Consider the following 23,277-nt stretch of genomic DNA (forward strand, 5'->3'; position numbering starts at 1 on the left):
TGGGAAACCCATTGAGAAAGATATATATATTTTTTAAACCCAACTTCTTTCAAGACTTCAGTTCTTTCGGCAGAACTTCTGGTCCGGCAGTTTGATCCTTGATGTACTGTTTTTCGGGGGAGGTTTTTCTCACTAAAAGTATATTATAAATCTTTCACGTCCATTTTGTAAAAGAACAACAAACAAACAAACAAACAAACAAATCAGCAATGAAATTGAAAGTCGGGATATTTTTTGGAGGCTTATTTGGAGCTCTCGGAATCTTGTTCTTTTTGGTTGCCTTTGGAACGGACTATTGGCTTCTTGCTACAGAGGTTGGAAGATGTTCGGAAGGCTTGAATGACACCAGGGTTAGTATATATTTTTATTCCTCTGAATGGCATCTTGCAGTAGGGCCAGGAAGGTGCTTGCATCTTTCTCACCAGAAATATCTGTTACAAATGAGGAACACTCTGTATAGGTTACTGTGAGCTTCATCTAAATCATATTAAAATCCAGGAGATGATATTATGCGATTCTCATTTTGGTCAGTTACGTTCAGAACCAGCAGAGATATTAACCCCCCTCCCCATAATTTTGTAGGCATTGTCAGAAACCTTTATTAACATTTTTTTCTTCCTATTTCTTACTTGCCTGTACAGTATGTGTCTATATTTGCACAGGGAGTAGAGCTCCACTTGGTGAATAGCAATTTACATGTTTCTTTTATACAGGAAGAGAGAGTCACTTTCCACCATGAGGGTTTTTTCTGGAGGTGCTGGTTTGATGGGAATGTCGAAGAGAATGCCCACAGTATGTTAAAGTTTTGGTACAGTAAGTATCCCCCCTTTTCTTTGGCAATATAATATTACTTAGAATTGGTGCTTTTATTTAAAGTATGTCTACATTTACCAAAAGAGCACTATTTGTATAATGCCCTGGTTCTTAAAGTGGTGGTCATCATAGATGTTTGCACACACATTAGGAGCGACAATGCTGTGATGTTTCGCAGTGATCACAGGGGGATCCCTTTGGTGCAATTCTGCAAATGCTTGTACAAGTACATTATTCAAATGTGTTTGCAACAGCTTGTACAACAGTTCACACACTGCTGTACTACAGCATTTGTCAACAGCCAGGATAGATGGGGTTGATGAGAATTGTAGTCCAAAAACCCCCAGAGTCCTTTTTGTTGGGGATAATTCAGACTGAAATTCCCAGGTGTCAAAAAAGGTTATGAATGTATGCCACGACTGCAGCCCGTGTTTTGTTAGCCCCCAAATGGAAAACGGGCGAGGTCCCAACCAAAGAAAATGGCGACTTAAGTTGACAGAAATTTCATAGCTGTCAACCTTTCCCTTTTTTGCGGGAAATTCCCTTATTATAGCATTGGGAAATAGCAGGTAGGGTTGACAGCTACGGTATGTATATAGCAGTGGGGAACAGCAGGGCGGGTTAACTGCTATGGACAGAATATGCGCAGCTTTCAGACTTAACATATAGAATAAGAGAACGAGAAGAACATACGTTTAGAGAAGATTGGAAAACGTTTATTGAATATATGGGAAATAACTGTGTGCAGCTGAAAACGCTGGCAGCATTAAGATAAATTCAACGGTGTAAGTAAGTTTTGATGGATGTATGAATGGAATACTGAATGGTATAGTTTTTGTAAAATATGCAGGGATTTATGATATGTAAAATGAACCATGGAAAGAGAAGGAGGGGAGTCATTGATATCTTAAGGATGCAAAAATGATTACTTTAAATTGTAACACAGAAAATTTAATACTATATATATATACACAAACACACACACACACACACACACACACACACACACACACACACACACACACAGTAGTCCAAAATATATGGAGGGCAGCAGGTTGGCAAAGGCTCTTGCACTAGGTTTTGCGTCATTTTGGATGCCTCTGCTTGTTCAAGAGGTTGAACAGGTAGCAGAATATACTTGGATTTGGGTTTACTTTTCTCATGCACCACTCTAGCACGAGGTATCTTTGATTTATATTGCAAACCCACAGGCAGGCAGGCAGGGTCTTTTTTTTTTAGTTTGTACTGCACCTCATTAGCCTGGGAGCTTTAAAAATAACGAATCATAATGAAAAACAGGTGGCATGCAGAACAGGACAGATTAAATGATGGCGTATGAGCTGCTTGCAGTGCTTGAGAATTTCAAGTATGATAGCTATTAATTATTTTATTGAAACATGCATGGCCCTCCTTTCAATATAACTACAAGAATGCTTTGGAATAACATAATTTAGAACCATACAATCAGTAAACAGTAGCAATACTTTAGCCAAACAGCAAAACACAGGAACAGCCACTTAGTGTACAGGTAGGTGTAGCCAATATGAAATAATAATCTGGGTCTTTTGAAAAAAATGTTTTGCGATTTAAAAAAAAAATGTTTTAAATGTTTAAAACGAAGCAAATGTTTTAAATGTTCAAAACAAATGTTTAAAACAAACCCTACTGACTACAGAAGACTGTTCGAGTTCTAAAACGTTCGAAAACTAAAAACTCAAATTGGAAGCCTCAAAACGGAAATCTTAATACGGAAGCTGTGTTTCCGGTTCGACTTCTGAGACGCATTTGAAAAGCAAAGCATTTACTTCCGGGTTTATGGTGTTTGAGTTCTGAAACATTAGTCCACGGAGACGCTCGGAAACCAAGGTACCACTGTACCCCATACTTACCGTACTCAATGTATGCACTTTAAGGCACATTATATAACAAAAGCCTTCTTAATAAAACAGCAATAAAACATCAGTATCAATCACAATAACTAGAAAGCTAGGAACTGATATAAACAGTTGGAAAAAGCTGGGAAAGAGGCATGTTTTTAATTGTAAGCGAAAGCATCCAACATCCATTGCCTGCCTGATGCCCATCAGAGTTTGTTGCACCATGGATAAATCCCTTCTCTGTATCACTGTAAAGATAGACATGTCTAGGCCATGGTATTTCTAACAGGGCTTCCTCTGCAGATTGCGTGGACAGGCAGAGTCCCCCAAACCCCAGGCGACCCCCCAGCGGAATAATGACTCAAGACAACGTGCTATGGGATTAAAATTGGCCACAACTTTATTAAGTTTCAGGTGTAGGGAGACCTTGGCTAAGGCATTGGGCGTCTATCCTTCCCAGTCTGCAGCCGGGGATCTGGGAGACTTCAGGGTTATCCAGAATGTGTGGGGATTGGGCTGGCTCTGGAGAACATATGTTCAAGCAGAGAGCCTGCCGCCTCGTTCGCCGCCGCTGGAGGGGAGAGCAATGACAACATTTTGGCGTATGGCCAATGCCTCCCCTCAAAACAACCCTTTTAACGGGGAACCCTGGGATCACCGCTGCAAGGGGGGCGTGGGTCAACGCATCATGCCCCCCCATTTAGGAAGATAGACTAAAGGATTCCGCCCAAGGCCTGAAACCACCAAAGTTGTGACATTTTGCTGTGGGAAAGGCAAAACCTGCCAATGCAGGAAAATTCCTTTCTGGCCCTTCAACAGCAACCCTGACGTAGCAGTGCCTGCATACCTGTGGAAAAGAGGTTAACCTGCAAAAGAAGACTTAACTGAGGGAGGGGAGGGTGGGAGAAGCTCTGGAGCCAACTGCCACTTCGCCTTCTGTTGTGTGGGCAGGGCGGTCCCTCCCCTTACCTGGCCGGTCCCCTGGCAACGCCTCCCCAGGCGGGATTGGGTGATTGGCTGAGGTAGGTGGAGACCTCCAGGTATCCAGCCTGGGGAGGATGAAGCCAGCCTGAACCACCAGGAGCCGCACTGGGATCCAGGGGGCTGCATGCGACCAAGCAAAAAGCGCCCCCCATTTGATGTGGGGAGTGGTCATTCCAATAAGTTCAGGACAGTAGTTTTAATGTGTGTGGTTGCTGTTTTTCAGCGAACCAGTCGCCTACTAAAAACTGCACCCATGCCTATCTCTCTCCGTTTCCTTTCTTCCGAGATGAGCACAATTCAACTGCCTACAACTCGGCAATTAGTAAGTATTTTCCTGTTCACTACTGTGTCAATAGCGCTATCGCTTTCACGACTTGCGCAAGAGCTCTCCTGTTGGAAAACAGAATCCTAGGCTAGAAGGACCATGCTGCAATCTGAGTAAAGCTTAGTTCATGGGTAGGCAACCTAAGGGCCGGGGGCCGGATCTGGTCCAATCGCCTTCTAAATCCGGCCCACGGACAGTCTGGGAATCAGTGTGTTTTTACATGAGTAGAATGTGTCCTTTTATTTAAAATACATCTCTGGGTTATTTGTGGGGCATAGGAATTTGTTCTTTTCTTCTTCTTCAAAATATAGTCTGGCCCCCTGCTGAAAAAGTTTGCTGGCCCCTGACTTAGTTGATTTCCACCCACTATTTCATATGTTTCAGTCAATATAATTTGCCATTGCCATTTCATTAATGATCGCTATACAGCAGCACCTCCTAAATGTGTGCATTGAAACTGATTCTCATCTACCATAAGTGCTTTAATTGGAAAAAAGTCCTACCTTGTTCCATTTCTGTCATGTAAGCTTTTGTGTCACGTGATTTGATTTGGCATCATATACTATTTTATAAAATGTGTGTTGTGTTTATACATTGGTGCTGTTTCAAATTGACCTAATCGCACCAAGACTTCAGTACTTAAAACATAATTGCATTATCTTTTATTTTAAACGGTCCACAGAAATGTAGCTTCCTGACTGTTCTATTGCTGCCTCAAAGGCAGTAACAATTTGTTAACCCATTCTAAATAGTTGTGACTATCTAAAAGAAAACATTAGAAATTTGCTGTTATTTCAGGCTTACTTACAGACATTCTTAGGCTGCAAGCTCATTCCCACTTACATGGTAGGAGTAAGCTCTACCAAACTCAGTGGGGCTTACTTCTGTGTAAAATGTATAGGATTGCAGTGTTCATGATACTTGGGAATCACCGCGACACAGAAATGCTCATCTTTAATTTCTTCACATGGACCAATCTCATTGCTAACTATGATTTTAAGATTTTCATCAGCCCAAGCAATAGTATTAAATAAATGTTCAGATTTTACATTGCTGTTTTCCAGAGACAATTGAAAATGTGGAGTTCTAAAATTTAGATATAATATTCACCATAAGCCGGCACTACCACATATTGAGTCAGTTCACAGTGAAGAAGTAATGCAATTACAGTGGTGCCCCGCTGGACGAATGCCTCGCTAGACGAAAAACTCGCTAGACGAACGCATTCGTCTAGCGGAAGGCTGCCCCGCTAGACGAAAAAGTCTATGGGGCTGCCTCGCAAGACGAAAATTTTTTGTCTTTTTTTTTTCTTTTTCATTTTGCGGAGCGCGGCTGTCATTGCCGCTCCGCAAGACGAAAAACCCGCTAGACGAAATTTTTTGCAGAACGAATTATTTTCGTCTAGCGGGGCACCACTGTATTATTATTATTATACAGCATTTGATATATTATTGTTTGTCTTTGGGGCCCTGCATTCTTCTTTTTAAAAGGGACACAGGTGACGCTGTGGGTTAAACCACAGAGCCTAGGGCTTGTTGATCAGAAGGTTGGTGGTTCGAATCCCCACGACAGGGTGAGCTCCCATTGTTCGGTCCCAGCTCCTGCCCACCTAGCAGTTTGAAAGCACGTCAAGTGCAAGTACATACCGCTCCAGCGGGAAGGTAAACAGTGTTTCCATGTGCTGCTCTGCTTCGCCAGAAGCAGCTTAGTCATGCTGGCCACTTGACCCGGAAGCTGTACGCCGGCTCCCTCGGCCAATAAAGTGAGATGAGCGCCGCAACCCCAGAGTCATCCATGACTGGACCTAATGGTCAGGGGTCCCTTTACTTTACCTTTATTCTTCTTTTTAGAATCCCTTTTCGTGTCCTCAGCTACCCATTTCCCAAAGTATTTGTCACCTTTGCTTACAATGTGCGCACACTGAAGTTTATATGTGTTCTGAGTGTTAAGCGCATTGCATTTCTCAGTCTATTTGTCACTGGTAGATGCTTGGCATTCCATTTCTGTTAAGCATATCTCCCATTACATCTTTTAATGCTAGCTATAGCATACTTTTCTACTGTCCCACTCAGCGGGACACCCCAAAGTTATAGAATCCACATCGGCTTCTGATGGGATCCTGGGATGTCCTGCTTTGGTTCCCACAAGAGTGTGGGCCCCAAAGATGCCTGCTTTGGGGGGCCATGCTCTCGTGCAAATCAACTGGCTCCCACGAGAGTGTGGTCACAAAATATGCACGTCCAGATTTTCTTCTGTGGGATGTTGGAGGGAGGAGGGTATGCTATGGTGATATCATGCATTTTTAAATGTCTTTTCCCAACTGGGCGTAAAACAAGGACTACAAGTCTTTTAGCCTGACATATATGCTTACTGAAAGGTGAATCCCACTGAACTCAAGGAATCTTACTCCCAAGTAAACATAAGCAGGATTGCAGGCCTTATCTGGCGCTATTAATCCCACATGTCTACCCAACTATGATAAAACAGAAACATTATTTCTACCGCTTAAAGTTAGCAGATAATTATTTTCAGGCTGAAACTGCAGGCAGGCAGCTGAACCTGATAGATCTTCTCAGAAATCTATGCAAATGTGATCCTTCTATAGCTTGCATTTTGCCTTGTGCTGTGTGTTGATGTGAAGCGTTCCAGATTCTGTATTTGCAAATGGGAAAAAGCACCTTTTTTTTTTTTTTTTAAACCAAGCACCCTTGTTAAAGACAGCTGTTTCTGTTAGCTGTGAGCAATAGCAACTGAAAAGTTGTGTGTCCCTTTCTGGAAACTGCTCTTTGCTTTCAGAGATGTCCTCTCTGAGATTTTTAAATAAGTGAGCACATATTGATTGAACAAATAATTGGTTAAGAGCCAAACAGTCATCTAGAATATTGATTTTATATATATATATATATATAGCCATAAAGAACAACTTTTCTAAACAACCATGAATCGAAAATATAAAAAACCCACTAACTCCTATTTGGTGATGATAATATATTGGTTCTGGGCAGTGCTATTTTTCTAGAAAAAGTGGTTCCAGGATTCACCATGGACACCTCCCTCGTTCTCTTAGAATGGAAATGGCGCCTACCTGAGAGATGCTGGAATGATATTGCTATTTGAGAAATCAGACTTGGGTACAGCCCATTCAGTTCTGTCTTCCTTGTCCTGTCCTGACTCAATTATATTTTTAGCTTTGTGTAACATTGCCAAAGCGAGTGCTGTGACAAGATGAAGAAAAATGTTGGACAGTTAAGTTATGGAAACTATTCTCTGTCATCCTGTTGCAACAACACAGAGTAGCCAGACATGGAATACATAGCCCTGGTTGAATTTATCTGCTACTTTCCTACACTGCTTTACTTTAGAAAGATTTTGAATATAAATATTGGAAATAAAGCTGATTTATATACAGTATGGGAGACATACTAGAATATCTGTAAATTGCTGTGGAAAATATAGTGCATTGTGTACTGTACTGTTCCTGTAGTCTAAACCACTGAGCCTCTTGGGCTTGCTGATCAGAAGGTTGGCGGTTCGAATCCCTGCAATGGGGTGAGCTCCCGTTGCTCTGTCCCAGCTCCTGCCAACCTAGCAGTTTGAAAGCAAACCAGTGCAAATACAGTGGTACCTTGCAAGACGAATGCCTCGCACAACGAAAAACTCGCTAGACGAAAGGCATTCACTAACGAAAGGGTGACTCGCAAGACGAATTTTTCTATGGTCATGCCTCGCAAGACGAAAATTTCAATGCATTCCTATGGGAATTAAATTCCTATGCGTTCCTATGCATTCCTATGGTCGTGCTTCGCAAGACGAATTTTTCGCAATACGAAACGACTCACAGAACGAATTAATTTCGTCTTGCGAGGCACCACTGTACAGTGGTACCTTGGTTGTCAAACGGCTTGGCTCCTGAACAAATCGGCTCCTGAACGCTGCAAACCTGGAAGTAAGTGATCCAGTTTGCGAAGGTTTTTTTGGAAGCTGAACATCCGACACAGCTTCCAATTGAGTGCAGCCGATTGGAAGCCGTGCCTTGGTTTTTGAAGGGTTCTGGGAGACGAACAGACTCCCGGAATGAATTAAGTTCAACATCCAAGGTACCACTGTAGATAAATAGGTAGCGCTGCAGTGGGAAGGTAAACGTGCGCTCTGGCTTCTATCACGGTGTTCCGTTGCGCCAGAAGCAGTTTAGTTATGCTGGCCACATGACCTGAAAAGCTGTCAGTGTACAAACACTGGTTTCCTTGGCCTGAAAGCGAGATGAGCTGTGCAACCCCATAGTTGCTTTTGACTGGACTTAACCATCCAGGGGTCCTTTACCTTTTACCTTTTACTGTTCCCAGGGATGGATTTCTCAAATGGATTCTTCAGAGAGTTTTCTTTTTTGAACAGTAGGGAGAAAATGTGTTACTTGCTGATAGATGGGGATAACTATACTACATAAAAGGTTTCTGTGTTTGCTTTGGTATCAGTTTGAAAGCATGTCAAGTGCAAGTAGATAAATAGGTCGCTCCAACGGGAAGGTAAACGGCATTTCTGCGCACTGCTCTGGTTCACCAGAAGCAGCTTAGTCATGCTGGCCACATGACCCGGAAGCTGTATGCCGGCTCCCTTGGCCAGTAAAGTGAGATGATCACCACAACCCCAGAGTCATCCGTGACTGGACCTAATGGTCAGGGGTCTCCTTATTATCTCATCTTGCACTATTCCTGGTAACCAAAAGATGGTTTGAATGAAAACAATCAACCAATAAAATTGAATGAAAAGCTCTTATACCATTTAAAGAAGGCATGCTTTGATGAACCACCAATGGAAAAGACTTCTAAAGTTGAAGACCTTTGTGGTTCTAGATAATCTAAACATTAGTGGTGCAAAATACCATAGGCGTAAATGGTATGCCCCAAAGTAGAAAGGTTCTCCACATTTGAACCTGCCTACAGTCTTCAGTTTTAAAAGGCCTCATTACATGTCCTGGTACCATCACAGAGCACAATGTTCGTGGGCATCAAGGATTGGGTCTGCTCAGTGCCAACCACATTATGGGCATGTCTGCAGTACCAGTTTAATTTTCAAGATTTCAAACAATTGTTTGGTTGTTGTTTTTCCCTTATGGAATTTTTGTCTGTAGCCACAAATGAAGTTCAACAAGTAACTATGAAAAACCATTTGGCCAAAACAATAAATTCTGGGGTGTGGCAAGGTGGGGTGCTTGTCATGCAAGAATATCTTTTTAAAACAATGGAATGATCTACAATGACTCTATATCTATCTATCTATCTATCATCTATCATCTATCATCTATCATCTATCATCTATCTCTATCTATCTATCTATCTATCTATCTATCTATCTATCTATCTATCTATCTTTCTATCTATCATCTATCTATCTCTATCTATCTATCATCTATCTATATCTATCATCTAGTTATCTAATATATTTTTAGAATTATATCTGTTTGCAGAATAGTTATAAACGAAGGAAACTAAAGGTCAGTTTATGAAATGAAAATACAAATGTCTGCTTCCATTGAAGATAATATATACAGTGTGGATTGCTAGAATTCTCATATACTGTAAGATTTATGAGACATCTTCAGTCACATATGATTGGTTGAATGAGTATAGGTTGTCTTAGTTCAGTGCTATTAATACCAAAACCTGGTATTAAACTGTTTTTGATATCCACTTATTAAACTTAAACTGCCACCCGTGATACATAGGCCTACACTGTCTTGCCTTATCTCCTCCATTTTAGCTCTAGGAAAACAGGCTATAAAATAATTTGTCTAACAAGAAGAATTGATATTCCCCTTTTTACAATGTACAGAACGAATTTATTTCCGTGGCCACGGTCTTTAAAGTGTCTCCGAAAATAGATGTGTAATTAAGCAGCTAAATTATTGTGTTATGAACATTTTTGGGGGGCCACCATATGTCACAAAACTCTCAGCCCATTTATCACCAGCTGCTTCCATTAATTCAGCATTGCTTGCCCTTGGCTCAATGAGATTCTGTAGTTTTGCATTTTGAATTGAGTAATATACAAAGAACTGAATGGCTATGGTGACTTCCTCGTTTGATATATTTCTCCCCCCACCGGTTGTCCTGTTGGTGTTTTCAGTTTCATTTTAAAAACCACACACCAGTGTATTTCCTCCCGAAATACACAAGCTTCACGAAATCTCAGTGGTTTCTTTTGTGGTTTTTTAAGGAGGAAGGATTCCGAGTCCTTAAACTGGCCCTGCCCTAGGAATGTCCGAATGAGCTTTCTTTCTTGTGTCTGTTTCTACTTTGGTGAACTTGGTTGTTATCTAGAGAAACCGTATAATTATCTAGAAGAATCTTGGCTACAGTTCAGCACACCATTTTATGAACCATTTCCATTCCCCAAGTAAATGAACTTATTAACCACACACGTATACTGTATACTTATTAACCGTATACACGTATACTTAACGTTATTATATTCCAAGATCATCTGATAGGATTTGGCATTCAAGTCTAATGAAAGACATATGGCGCCTTAGATCACTAAGGCACAGGAAGCTGTGTTAGAAGAAATGATCAGCTTTGGTGATGAAGAAAATGAAAATGGGAGGCAGGGGGACGGGACGGGACCTCGTAAAATGGCCTTCTGTCGTAAGGATGTTTTTGCAAAAATCCTCTTTCTGTGTCTTTCCTACCTTTCCCTGATAACCTCTAGTTTATCGTGGCTTCTGGTCTGTTCTGATGTTGCTGGGAGTGGTCACTGTGGTCGTGGCGAGCTTCTTCATCATCTGCGCTGCACCCTTCGGGAGTCACGTGCTGTACAAAGTAGGGGGAGGCTTTTTCATCACTGCTGGTAAGTGTTAAACGTTTTAATCCGAATTCAACCACCCCTGCTCCTTTAAAAAAAACAAAAAAACTCGCAACACTCGGCCTAGAATTGTGGGTTTGTTTTTCTTTAAAAACAAAACAAAAATGCACATCAAGGGAATTCCGCGTGCTATTTTGGAGGTTTTCTGGCAGAAGGCTCACAAAAGAAAATGGGCACTGGGGAAGAATTGGGAGAGTTCATGTTGCATCTGTGGTTCATTTCAATAGGTCTAGGGCAGGCATAGGGCAAACTCTGGCCCTCCAGATGTTTGGGACTCCAATTCCCATCATCCCTAGCTAACAGGGCCAGTGGTCAGGGATGATGGGAATTGTAGTCCCAAACATCTGGAGGGCCAGAGTTTGCCCTATGCCTGGTCTAGGGCATACAACAACAACAACAACAGGATGATAGAATTGGATGATAGAATTGTAGAGCTGGAAGGGTCATCTAGTCCAACCTCCTGCAATGCATAATAATTTTATGTAATTATATAATATATGTGTAATCATAATTTATATAATGCAAGAAGATACTGTTAAGTGGTAATAAAGTAGGGTGATGCTAGGATAGATCTAGCTTTCTGAATCTGTCTTCCAACACTGCGTAAGACATTCATTCCCAGGCCTTGGTGGCTGGAAGGATTATAATGTCAAGAAAAGGGAACAGTGTCAAGGCCACACTGTCATGGAATCACAGAATTGTACAGTTGGTGGTGACCATAAGCGTCAAATAGTCAAACGACCTGCAATGCAGCAATCTTTTTTTGCCCAGTGTGGGGCTCGAACCCACAACCCTGAGAGAAAGAGTCTCATGGTCTAAATCTGGGAAAGCTTCTTCATGTAGTTTTCTTGGTGGTCTGTGTGATTTGCCTGTGAGGACTAGTGTGTCAAGAGAATGCTTGGCTTGTGTCTACTACACCTGAACTGAAATTCCTACTTGCCCAAGAAAGCTTACTGCTATTGTCGCTAACCTCCGTTTCTTTAAGATGGTAATAATAGACAATATAAATCACTTTGTGGACTAAGTATTGGAAGAAATGTATGGGAAATTCTGTTTTCATTATGGATCTGCTTTTGCAAGATGTGCTTTTGCGCGGACAGGCGGAGACCCCCCCCCCGACTCTGGGCAACACCTGCGTGGAATAAGGACTCAAGACAACGTGCTATGGGATTAAAATTTGGCCACCACTTGATTAACACTTCAGATGTAGTGAGACCTTGGCTTAGGCATTGGGCGTTTATCCCTCCCAGTCCCTGGCCAGGGATCTGGGGAACATCAGGGTTATCCAGAATATGTGGGGATTGGGCTGGCTCTGGAGAACGTCTGTTCAAGCAGAGAGCCCGCCCCCCATTTCGCCACCGTCGTAGGGGAGAGCAATGACAACCTAACGGCGTATGGCCAATGCCTCCCCTCAAAACAACCCCCTTAATAGGGAACCCTGGGATCACCGCCGCAGGGGGGGAGGGCCGTAGGTCACTGCTTCAAACCCCCCCCCCCCAATTTAGGGAAGATAGGCAAAAGGATTCTGCCCAAGGCCTGAAACTGCCAAAGTTGTGACGTTTTGCTACGTGAAAGGCAAAACCTGCCAATGCAGGAAAATTCCTTTCCGGCCCTTCAACAGTGACCATAACGTAGCAGCACCCACGTACCTGTGCAGAAGAGGTTAACCTGCAAAAGAAGGCTGAACTAAGGGAGGGCAGGGTGGGAGAAGCTCTGAAGCCGACTGAGAACTCCCAGGTAAGTTTCGCCCACTGTTGTGTGGGCTGATCGATCCCTCCCCTTACCTGGCCAACTCTCTCCTGGCAACGCCCCCCCCCCAGCTGGGATTGGGTAATGAGCAGAGGTAGGCGGCTACCTCCAGGTGTCCAGCCGGGGGGGGGGGGCGGCGTATCCAAGGCTGTACTGCCAGGAGCCACATGGTATGGGGGGGGGGGCTGCGCACGACCGCACAAAAGGTGCCGCCCGTTTGATGTGGGAAGCGGTCATTGTAGTTTGCGGTCATTGTCTGTTTGCACATAATCCAATAATCCAAGCCCAATGCTTGCAGCAATAGCTGCCCATTAGTGTAGCAGTTTGGTTCTGTTCAGAATCTCCTGCTTTTCAGTTCTTGTTGGTATGTATTATTTCAAAGTATTTGGAGCATGGATGGGAGACCACAGGTTTATGGGCCAAATGTTGCCCTCTAGGACTCCTTATCCGGCCCTTGAGCCCAGGCAATACTCCCTTCATAGGCCACACCCCCTTTCCTCAGCCCCTCCTTTCCAGCCCTGATCCACGCCCACCCTGACTGCTTTTGCCTGGCTAGAACGTGTCCTTGAGCTGTGGCAGTGCCTCTTGCTTGTCTGTGTTGAGAGATTTGTGTGTAGAAACCTCCAACATTGGCATGGCTGAAACATGGCCTACAGTACAAAAGTAGGAATCACACCTGTCACCCTGCCCTATGGCACCAGCCAACACTGGTATGTGACCCATACCCTTCAACATTTTGAGTCCTGAAAACAGGACACACGTCTTCCTGCCTGTGCTCCTGTGTGAGTCACATGATCTGTGCAAGGATCATGGAGTCCAAAATACACTTTTTTCTGGGACGTGCTTGCATGGCACCCAACGTGTTTTCGGGGGGCATCATGCAAGATCACGGTGTTTTTTGGAGCAAAATCTTGGTGCAAAATCGCACAAGATCACAGCACTCAAAATGGCTGCCACGCTCTATCGTGAGAAAATGGGATGCCCTGTTTTTTTCTGGGATGCTTGTGGGGTATTGTGCCCATCCCCCCAGATTACTCATGGGGAGATGTGGCCCTCTGACTAAAAAAAGTTTCCCCTCCCTGATTGAGAGGTACTCATTTAACCTTTCTCGTCTAGACCATGTTCAAATCTAGGGGGGTCACATGCAAAGTCCTCAAGCCAGAATAATTGTCAAGAAATTATTCTCTCTGCTCCCGATTGATTGTATGGGGGTGAATCCATTTATTCTCAGGGAGCTTCTGGTTTACAATTTGAATGCAGCAAGATTTGTACTTGAAACATTTCAGCTGAGATCCTTAACCTGAGATTAAGCCCCATGGCATTTGCTGTAATTTACATTCTGAGTTTACCTGTACAGAAGTGTGCTGCGAGTCTCATGTATGGGGTGCAAACCACCAATACCCCATTGCCAAGCACAAACTGGAATTTGCTCCCACAAGAGGTAATGATGGCCACCAACTTTGCAAGAGGGTTGGACAAGCTGATGGACAATAAAGCTATCCATGGCTACTGCCCACAACAGCTGTGTTTTACTCCCACTGTTGGAGGTACTTTGTCTCTGAATACCGGTTGCTGAGAATCAGAGATGGAGACGATGCTTTTGTGCTCAGATCCTTCCTTCGTGCTTCCCATGGACATCTGGTTGGCCACTGTGCAAACAGGATGCCATTGGCCTCATCCTGCAGGGCTTTTCTTATGTTCTTGTGTTCAAAGTAGAGGCTTGAGTTGGCAGCAAAGGATCTTCAACCGTACAAGTCTTCTGAGGTCGGTGCAAAAATGCCTGCTTCGGTTCCTGTTCCTTGCCTGCTGTTCCCTAGGCCACTTGTTTGTGGAACACTTTGGTTCCTTCTATTCCTCTCTATCATTACAGAGACAGCTGTGAGGCTGGGTTTTTGTTTTCTCCTCCTTTTGCTACTAAGCTCATGCTAAATTACACCCTCAGGTTTTCTGCCAGCCTCTCGCTGCAGTAACTTGGATCTTATGAAAAGTCTCAACAGCGGAACTTCTCGGTTATTGACTCGAGTAGAGAAAGTATCAATACGTAGCCCGACGACACCCGCAGACAGCGGGAGCGAAGTCTGCGAGGTAAACCTGTGAGAAAAACAATTGCTTACAAATCAGCATCGTTCTACATTTACCAGCGGCGCCCGCCTGAGGCTCCTGTCACTCTCTACAGCACCTGTTGACTTCTTGTCTGTGCAATGGAAGCTTTGTACCATAAACAGCCATTCGCGGCTGACGAGCGAAAGACATTTTGCTGTGCAGGAAGAATAAGGAAGGCCTGAAAATTGCTCTTGAACTCCTAGGCATTTATAAAGGTTCTGTGTTCTTTTTCTCTTCCCGCAATGAGCAGAAGAGTGTGTGTGTGTGTGTGTGTGTGTGTGTGTGAAACAGATTAAAAAGAATAAATGTTAATGGCAGAAATGACTGACCTCCGAGGAGCCTGGGTCTTATCTCGTTCCACAGTGCTGTGTATCAAACATGGGCCTACTTTAAAAATAAAATAAGAAAATAGAAAAGGCATGGGGAGAGGGGGAAAAAAAAGAATGAAAGTGCTTATTTATCCTAATCTCTCTGAGACATATATTTTACTTTTTAAAAATAATTGCCCCCAGTCGCTTGTGATTCACTGCAGCTTTTTTCTTTTTCTTTTTTTTTTAAAAAAATCCTGTTTGACTAAACAACAGATATTTGTGCCCCAAGCAAAAGGTCTAACAAGCCGAAAACGAAGAAATATGTTTGCAGCCTGAAATGTTTATAAAAATGCTTGCTTCTTGAAGTTGAATGGCAGGGATGAGGTTAATCTCAGCCACTGGGCTCGAAAACACAGCCCTTCCTGACAATTGTCAGCGTAAGAGGCTGAGGACAGCCTTCCCAAAATAAATACATTTCGTTTGGCACGTCCCGCTTCATAATGAACTGACATAGCAATTAGACTTGCAGCAGATCCTCTCCTGCCTTTCAAAGCATGATAAATGTTCTGAAAGGAGAAAGGCAAGAAAGAAGGGCAGGCAAACAGAGATAGCTTAAGGTTACAGGAAGTGGCGTCAGCAAGCTATGATGTGACTGAATGCTCGTTCCTAAATAGTAGTTTTACAAAGATGACGCTGGATGCATGTCTGGTGGGATAGGACCCTATCACATGTGCATTTGCACTTCATCCGAACTCTTCTCATGTCCATATTCGTCCCTATTCACCACATTCCCCCCCCCCCCAGCTTTCAATGCTATTGAGGACACACCGATATCAAGCTGATTGTGGGGTGCAGTTTGACAGTGACTTACTGCAAACCTGCAATTGTGTGGGTTCCCAGAGAGATGACCGCAGCTCCCGTTCTCCTCCTTTGCTGCTGTGCTGCCATGAGCTAAGCGATGGTTTGGCTTCGTGCGGCCTCCGAGCACGGGTGCCACACAAACCCACAAGCTGTGGGGAAGTTTTGTTCTTGGGTTTGCAGCTCATGGTGTTATGGAAAAATCTAGGTGTGAGGCAGCTCAGTCACCCAGCTCGTCGGGTACAACCCTGTGGAATAAAGGGAAGGAGTCCAGCCACCAACCGGAGCGGAATAGCGTAGATCAAGGTTTATTGCGCAACAGGTTCAAGACAAGATTGAACCCCGAGGATGGGGTGACAAGAGCCTTTAAAGACTTTGATCCCTTCCCAGCATACAATTCGTTAGGCATCATCACTACATCATTGCTACATCACTACTACTTCAGAAAAGGGGAGGGTTGTACAAGATTAACAAGGAAGGAATGCCCTTGGGTGAAATGCAAATTCAAGATAAGAATCGGAGGTACATCCTAAGTATCCACTGGAAAAGAACAATAGAACTTTGGTTTGCATAGTCTGTCACCTGGGTGGGTCCGGAGGAAAGCATTTGCCCAGTGATTGTCCCTTGGGGTACCTCCCTTAAGGGATTATGGCAGGTACCGAGTGTTTTCTAAGCCCTTGACCAAAGGTACAAATCAGTGGTAGCTATTTCCTATGAATTTCCAAGTGTCTTAGACTATTTACTGTGCAAACAGGGCTTTCGGGAACACTGAACTGATCCTCACGAGTTTACTCGGGAGAAGATCTTGTTTAGGTGCCCCCCGTCCCATTCCGTAACAATGGTTTGTCTGGCGGAGACAAACCATTTGTGCTAAGGCAGGGGTCCCCAAACTAAGGCCCAGGGGCCGGATGCAGCCCAGTCAACTTCTAAATCCGGCCCGCGGACAGTCCAGGAATCAGTGTGTTTTTACATGAGTAGAATGTGTCCTTTTATTTAAAATGCATCTCTGGGTTATTTGTGGGGCCTGCCTAGTGTTTTTTACATGAGTAGAATGTGTGCTTTTATTTAAAATGCATCTCTGGGTTATTTGTGGAGCCTGCCTGGTGTTTTTACATGAGTAGAATGTGTGCTTTTATTTAAAATGCATCTCTGCCCCCCACAAGGTCTGAGGGACAGTGGACCAGCCCTCTGCTGAAAAAGTTTGCTGACCTCTGTGCTAAGGCTTGGTTTGGCTTAGTGTTAGGGGAAAACTCGACCATTGTCCTTCGTTGGATATATACCAAGCATTTCTCAAGCAAACTGAGCCATCATATATCTTCACTAAAACTACCTTTTCCCTCCTTCCTTCAGGTATTGTCTTCACATTGGTGGTAGTGCTTTACGTCATCTGGGTCCAGGCAGTGGCTGATCTTGAAAACTATGTGAATATGAAGAAAACAGACTGTCCTGGCTTTTCTGTCTATGTGCGTTATGGCTGGTCTTTTATACTGGCTCCAGTTGGAATTTTTTTTACCATGTTTTCAGGAATGCTGTTCCTACTGGTAGGGCGTACAATTTATCTGCACTCCGATTAATCAGATGTCGGCTGTTTGAAATGTTGGAATTATGACGAGGTTTTGTTGAAAAGCTATTTTTATACATTATCCCTCTTATAGCCGTGTGTTTGCTGGTGCTATTCTAGATCTGCTTATGTAGCTAATGCAATCCCATGCATATCTACTCAGATGTAAGTCCTACTGAGTTCAGCGAAGCTTATATCCAGGTATGTCCTTATAGGATTTGCGGTCTCAGTTATATATCCTTGCCATAAAGGAATAGTGACATAAATAAGACTGTTCAAATCCTTTCAGATCTTGATGAACTGCATGCAGCACATGAGATATTTTGCAACCACGTCTCTTGTGTTGAACGCACTGGGGGGACAGATAAAAATATGAAATGATTCATGTAAGAATTTTGGCTTAGGGCCAGTTCAACCATTATCATCTTAATGAAGGAATATGCAATGAAACCACACCTCCAGCTCATATATATTAGCCACAGAAGAAGGGAATGAGCAGCACAGGCTGTAGATCACCCTTCCAGTAGTCGCCTAGCATTCACTTTGTGCCAATGCGCCATTCTTTCAGTAAGACCAGAACTCTTGTCCCTTGCCTGCCACAAATCTAGCTTCTTCAAGTGACAGTGCTTGGCTCACCTTAACGATGGCTACTTTCCTCCATCCTCAGAGTCTCCTTCCAAGCGGAAGGTCTGTGTGCTTCGACAGGAATCGTCATGGTCGGTAAGTGAGGTGCCAAGTGTTAAAGCTGGCTAGGTTTGCGATGAGCGCAGGATCTGGTCGTGGCGAGGCAACGGGAAAGTGAATGCTGTAACTCCCATCTGCAAGCAACTGTGTTGCTTCCTGGAAGAGTGAAACCTATTCCCATCTCCCTGTGGATAATCTAAGCAAAACTAAACTCGGTCGTGTGTGTTCCCTCGTTAGGAAAGGAAATGTGTGAATTAGTCTTGGTTCTGCTTATGCAGAACAAAGCAAGCGTCCACAGAATCCCTTAATCACCTGTTATTTCTTATTTCGGTATTTGGCATTAGCTTTAATATGAACAAATATTTCTGCTCTTAAAAATAGAGTGCAGTTGCCCATGTATTGCTTTAGCCAATGTGGCAGTAGTACAGAAGGCCAGGTCGCTGAATTAGTGCTGTGATGCTGTTATGAATATGGAACTGTTTGTATGCTTTCATGTGGTCCAAGTCATAAACAATCAGTGTAATGGAACTGGGAAGTTTATGGGTCATTTAGTTCAGTTCTCTGCAATAGCAGATCCCCCCCCCCGGGCTTAACAACAATGCATGCTTTTCTGTTGTCCGTAATATATATTTTTATTTTTGCTTCCCTCTGTACTTTATGGTTTGACTTGTTTGGCCAAGTCATCTTGACTGGTGTCCATCTTTTGACATACAAGGAAATCTGGGAACCATGCAACAGATGTGTGAAATCTCACAATGTGAAAAGGGTGATGGGATGGTACCTGAAACCTCTGAAACCGCATCTGAAACAATGTGAGAACCTTGCCATTCCCACCACACATGGATGCTTGGACCTCTGAAGAAGCAGGAAGTGTGGTAGTGTGTGTCTTTCCAAATTAGCTGGAGACTGTCAATAACTGTGCCCCTTAATATCTATAAGACGCTGATGGAGAAACAGCCCGGCCTTTCAGCCAAGCCTGGTGTTGGCACCTGGAATCTTTGGGCAGCTGTCAGGGCCCAATTGCCTCCCCTGCACCCCCATTTTTTCCTCGTCTGACTCTCTACCTACCTTTTTAATTTCCCATGATGCTTCTGGTGTAGCACTCTTCTGGGGCATTGAGAGAAATTTAAAAGCTGACCAGGCCTTGTTGTTCGGTGCTGTTGGAGGGCTGCCATCACAAGCCCACCAGGGCCCACTGACAGGGAAGGTGGCCCACCAGAGACTACTTTGTCCAAAGAGGACTGCAACTACATGGCCCTGTATACCTGAAGGAGCATCTTCACCCCCATCGTTCAGCCCAGACACTGAGGTCTAGCTCCAGGGTGCTTCTGGCAGTTGCCTCACTGTGAGAAGTGAAGCTATAGGGAACCAGGCAGAGGGCCTTTTTTGGTAGTGGCGACCATCCTGTGGAATGCCCTCCCATCAGACGTCAAGGTGATACAACCTTTAGAAGACACCTGAAGGCAGCCCTGTATAGGGAAGACTTTTAATGTGTAATGTTTTATTATGTTTTTTATATATGTTGGAAGCCGCCCAGAGTGACTGGGGCAACCCAGTCAGATAGGCGGGGTACAAATAAAATTATTATTATTATTATTATTATTATTATTATTATTATTATTATTATCTCCCTTCAAATTCTTGCAATTCTGTAGTTATCCCGTTTCTTATTAAAACCATCCAACCAGACAAAGACCTTCCATAAGTTTACTAAGCAACTTGCTCTATAGGATACATTTCTGAATACTTATATATTTAGAAAACTGATAACCCACTTGATCAAAAAAAAATCTCCTGGCAGTATGCAAATAAAATGTATGCTGATGTACAATATGATTTACTTATAAGCAAATTTGTGGGAAGTTCTTTGACCCAGTCCAGTAATTCCATGCAGCTCCATTTCTCAGTTTCCCAAGCATTTATTCCCTTTGAAGTGACTGGGGAATCTCCATGACCAGAAGCTCTATTTGTGTCTATCAGAGCCTGAGAGAGAGAGAGAGAGAGAGAGAGAGAGAGAGAAAGCACTTCAGATCCTCATCAGCTTTATATTTATTGCATGATCTGTCCCAGGAGGATGGGATTAACAACTCACAAGTATGCCAAATCCACATCCTTAAAATACAGGCAGATTTTTCAAAGATAGACTCCTTCTTTCAGCAATACATGATGACTGGATACTTTTAAATATATAAATGTTCGACATGTGTTTTTTATGTAAAAATGGCTTGATATGTTCTTTTTTTAAAATAAAAAATAAAAAGTTAATTCAGGAAACACCAGCACAAAGGAAGCTTTCTTCCCCACCAATCCCTCCCACCAACCCATGAAGTTGAATTCCATTATTTTAGCACACTCTGTCATTTGCTTGACTGTGTACTTTGCTTATTTTAGTTGTTATGCTTATATTCTATCTTATCCCCCCCCCATGGATTTCCAGGTGGTGTCCAGTGTTTCCAAGCCATCTCCCGTTCAGTGACTGGCCACATCTAGACATACAGCACAATTCAAATTGTTGGTGCTGACCTTGAAGGCCCGAAACGGCCTCGACCCAGTATACCCGGGCCAAGTGTGAGAGCCAGTGTGGTGTAGTGGTTAAGAGCAGTAGACTCGTAATCTGGTGAACCGGGTTCGCGTCTCCGCTCCTCCACATGCAGCTGCTGGGTGACCTTGGGCTAGTCACACTTCTTTGAAGTCTTTCAGCCCGACTCACCTCACAGAGTGTTTGTTGTGGGGGAGGAAGGGAAAGGAGAATGTTGGCCGCTTTGAGACTCCTTTGGGTAGTGATAAAGCAGGATATCAAATCCAAACTCTTCTACCTGAAGGAGCGTCTCCACCCCCATCATTCAGCATGGACATTGAGGTCCAGCTCTGAGAGCCTTCTGGCGGTTCCCTCACTGCGAGAAGTGAGGTTACAGGGAACCCAAGCAGAGGGCCTTCTCGGTAGTGGTGCCTGCCCTGTGGAATGCCCACCCATCAGATGTCAAGGAAATAAACAACTACTTGACTTTTAGAAGACACCTGAAGGCAGTCCTGTTTAGGGAAGCTTTTAATGTCTGATGTTTTATTGCATTATTATTATTATTATTATTATTATTATTATTATTATTATTTTGGGAGCCGCCCAGAGTCGCTAGAGAAACCCAGCCAGATGGATGAGGTATAAATAATAATAATAATAATAATAATAATAATAATAATAATAATAATTCCATACCCAGGGACATACCTATTGCCTTGGGTGAACAGACATGTGACAGGCTGCATTTCCTCCTTTCTTTTGCTGCAGCTATGTACCTGCCACCTTCCCATCTGCCCCTCTCTTCTGTCACATTGAGGAAGGGCAATAGTTCAGAAGGTCCCAGGTTCAGTCCTTGGCATCTCCAGGGAGACATCCTGTCTGAAACCTGGGAGAGCATCTGCTGGCCAGTGTAGTCAGTACTGAACTAGATGGACCAATGATCAGTGTTACCTATTCGGTGGTCTGAGTTCACATGAACTTGAGTCTGGACCAGGATTCTGAGCCCTGATTTGATACATGATACCCAATCACATAATGTTTTCAGAGTTTGGGCTACTGGGACTGGCTCTTAAGCTATGAGTTACGATTCGCAGCCTGGAGGTTTAGACAGCCAATCCTGTCGGGAGGGGGAGTGACCCAGGTCTACTGTAATGCAGTGTGGTGCTATGGCTCCCTCTCTCAAAATGCTGTTTTTTTTTACTAATGTTGCTGAGTCCTTAGTCAAGGTACACAGTATCTAAGGCTGGTCAAGTTCTCTTCGAAGTTGCGAGGGGTCAGGAGCAATAAAACCCCCGCGTCCAGAAACCATAACTCACGTAATGGCGCCTGGCAGGCTTCCGATTGTGCAGTTCGTACAGTTACTTTCACTTTTAGCAGAGTTGAAAAAACAAAACGCAGCGTCTCGAAGCACAGCCTCCTGCAATAATCGTCTGTGTAAAAGCAGTCTGTAACAAACTTCAAACTGACTCCTTCTCTGTCAGCAAAGCAGATTTATTACAGCAAAGCATAAATTCCTGGAGACGAAGCAGACATGACTTCTCTCCGGTACAAAGGCAGAGAACTCACTGAGAATCACACCAGTTCTACATACACATCAAAACAACAACGTCATTTCCTCCTGTGGGCCGGTGCAGCTAGGAGCTGAGTGTAACCCTTTCAGCACTCACTCCCCACATTCTCTCAACCTTGAGAGTCCCATGGACTGCAATAAGATCAAACCTATCAATCCTTAAGGAAATCAGCCCTGAGTGCTCACTGGAAGGACAGATCCTGAAGCTGAGGCTCCAATACTTTGGCCTCCTCATGAGAAGAGAAGACTCCCTGGAAAAGACCCTGATGTTGGGAAAGATTGAGGGCACAAGGAGAAGGGGACGAAAGAGGATGAGATGGTTGGACAGTGTTCTTGAAGCTACCAACGTGAGTCTGACCAAACTGCGGGAGGCAGTGGAAGACAGGAGTGTCTGGTGTGCTCTGGTCCATGGGGTCATAAAGAGTCGGACACGACTAAGCGACTAAACAACAACAACAACAACAACAACAACAACAACAACAACAACATGAGGCAAAAGATCGCACAAGTGTCTCTCTTCTTTCATTGCAGTAAAATATGATGATGATGATAATAATAATAATAATAATAATAATAATAATAATAATAATACAATATTGAGCAATCTGGTACCTTTTCATGACACCCCAAATCAGCTGCCTTTATATACACTGAGCGAGTGAGTGACCATCACCACCTTATGAAGCCAAACTCTGTCCCCCACAGCTGTCTCTGGGCATTGCCAGTGCTGGAAAATTGCACAAGACAATGCAGGATACCAACTACCAGCTGGAAACATAGGTGCCGACTCCTAGCGACCAAGGCAGTTTCAGCCCCCCAAATTTTATTTTTAGGGGACTGGGCCCCCTCAATATTCAGAGGACATTGTGTGACACCATGTGCGTGACGATGGTTCTGGTTAAAAATTGAGCCGATCTGAAAATGTGATAAAGATACACAGTTTGCATGATATTATGCTGGTTTTGTACTGAACTCTGCTTCGTTCCACAGCTGTTCTGAATAGTGAAGTCAACAAAACAGCGACCACCTAAGAGTTGCTGTAAGCTAGCTGCGATCTCTCTCCCAA

At 43.6% G+C, this 23,277-nt stretch overlaps 1 protein-coding gene across 1 annotated transcript; it reads left to right on the top strand.

Moving 5' to 3' along the window:
• The first annotated feature begins 98 nt into the window (after window positions 1-98).
• Window positions 99-18,654, top strand: TMEM182 (transmembrane protein 182). Its single transcript, XM_033147640.1, has 5 exons — window positions 99-350; window positions 714-813; window positions 3,898-3,996; window positions 10,705-10,842; window positions 17,229-18,654. Exons 1-5 carry the CDS (start codon window positions 210-212, stop codon window positions 17,450-17,452), a joined length of 702 nt encoding a protein of 233 aa, XP_033003531.1. The 5' UTR covers window positions 99-209; the 3' UTR covers window positions 17,453-18,654.
• The last annotated feature ends 4,623 nt before the right edge of the window (window positions 18,655-23,277 follow it).

The sequence above is a fragment of the Lacerta agilis genome, chromosome 4, assembly GCF_009819535.1.
Source record: "Lacerta agilis isolate rLacAgi1 chromosome 4, rLacAgi1.pri, whole genome shotgun sequence".
Taxonomy (NCBI): Eukaryota; Metazoa; Chordata; class Lepidosauria; order Squamata; family Lacertidae; genus Lacerta; species Lacerta agilis.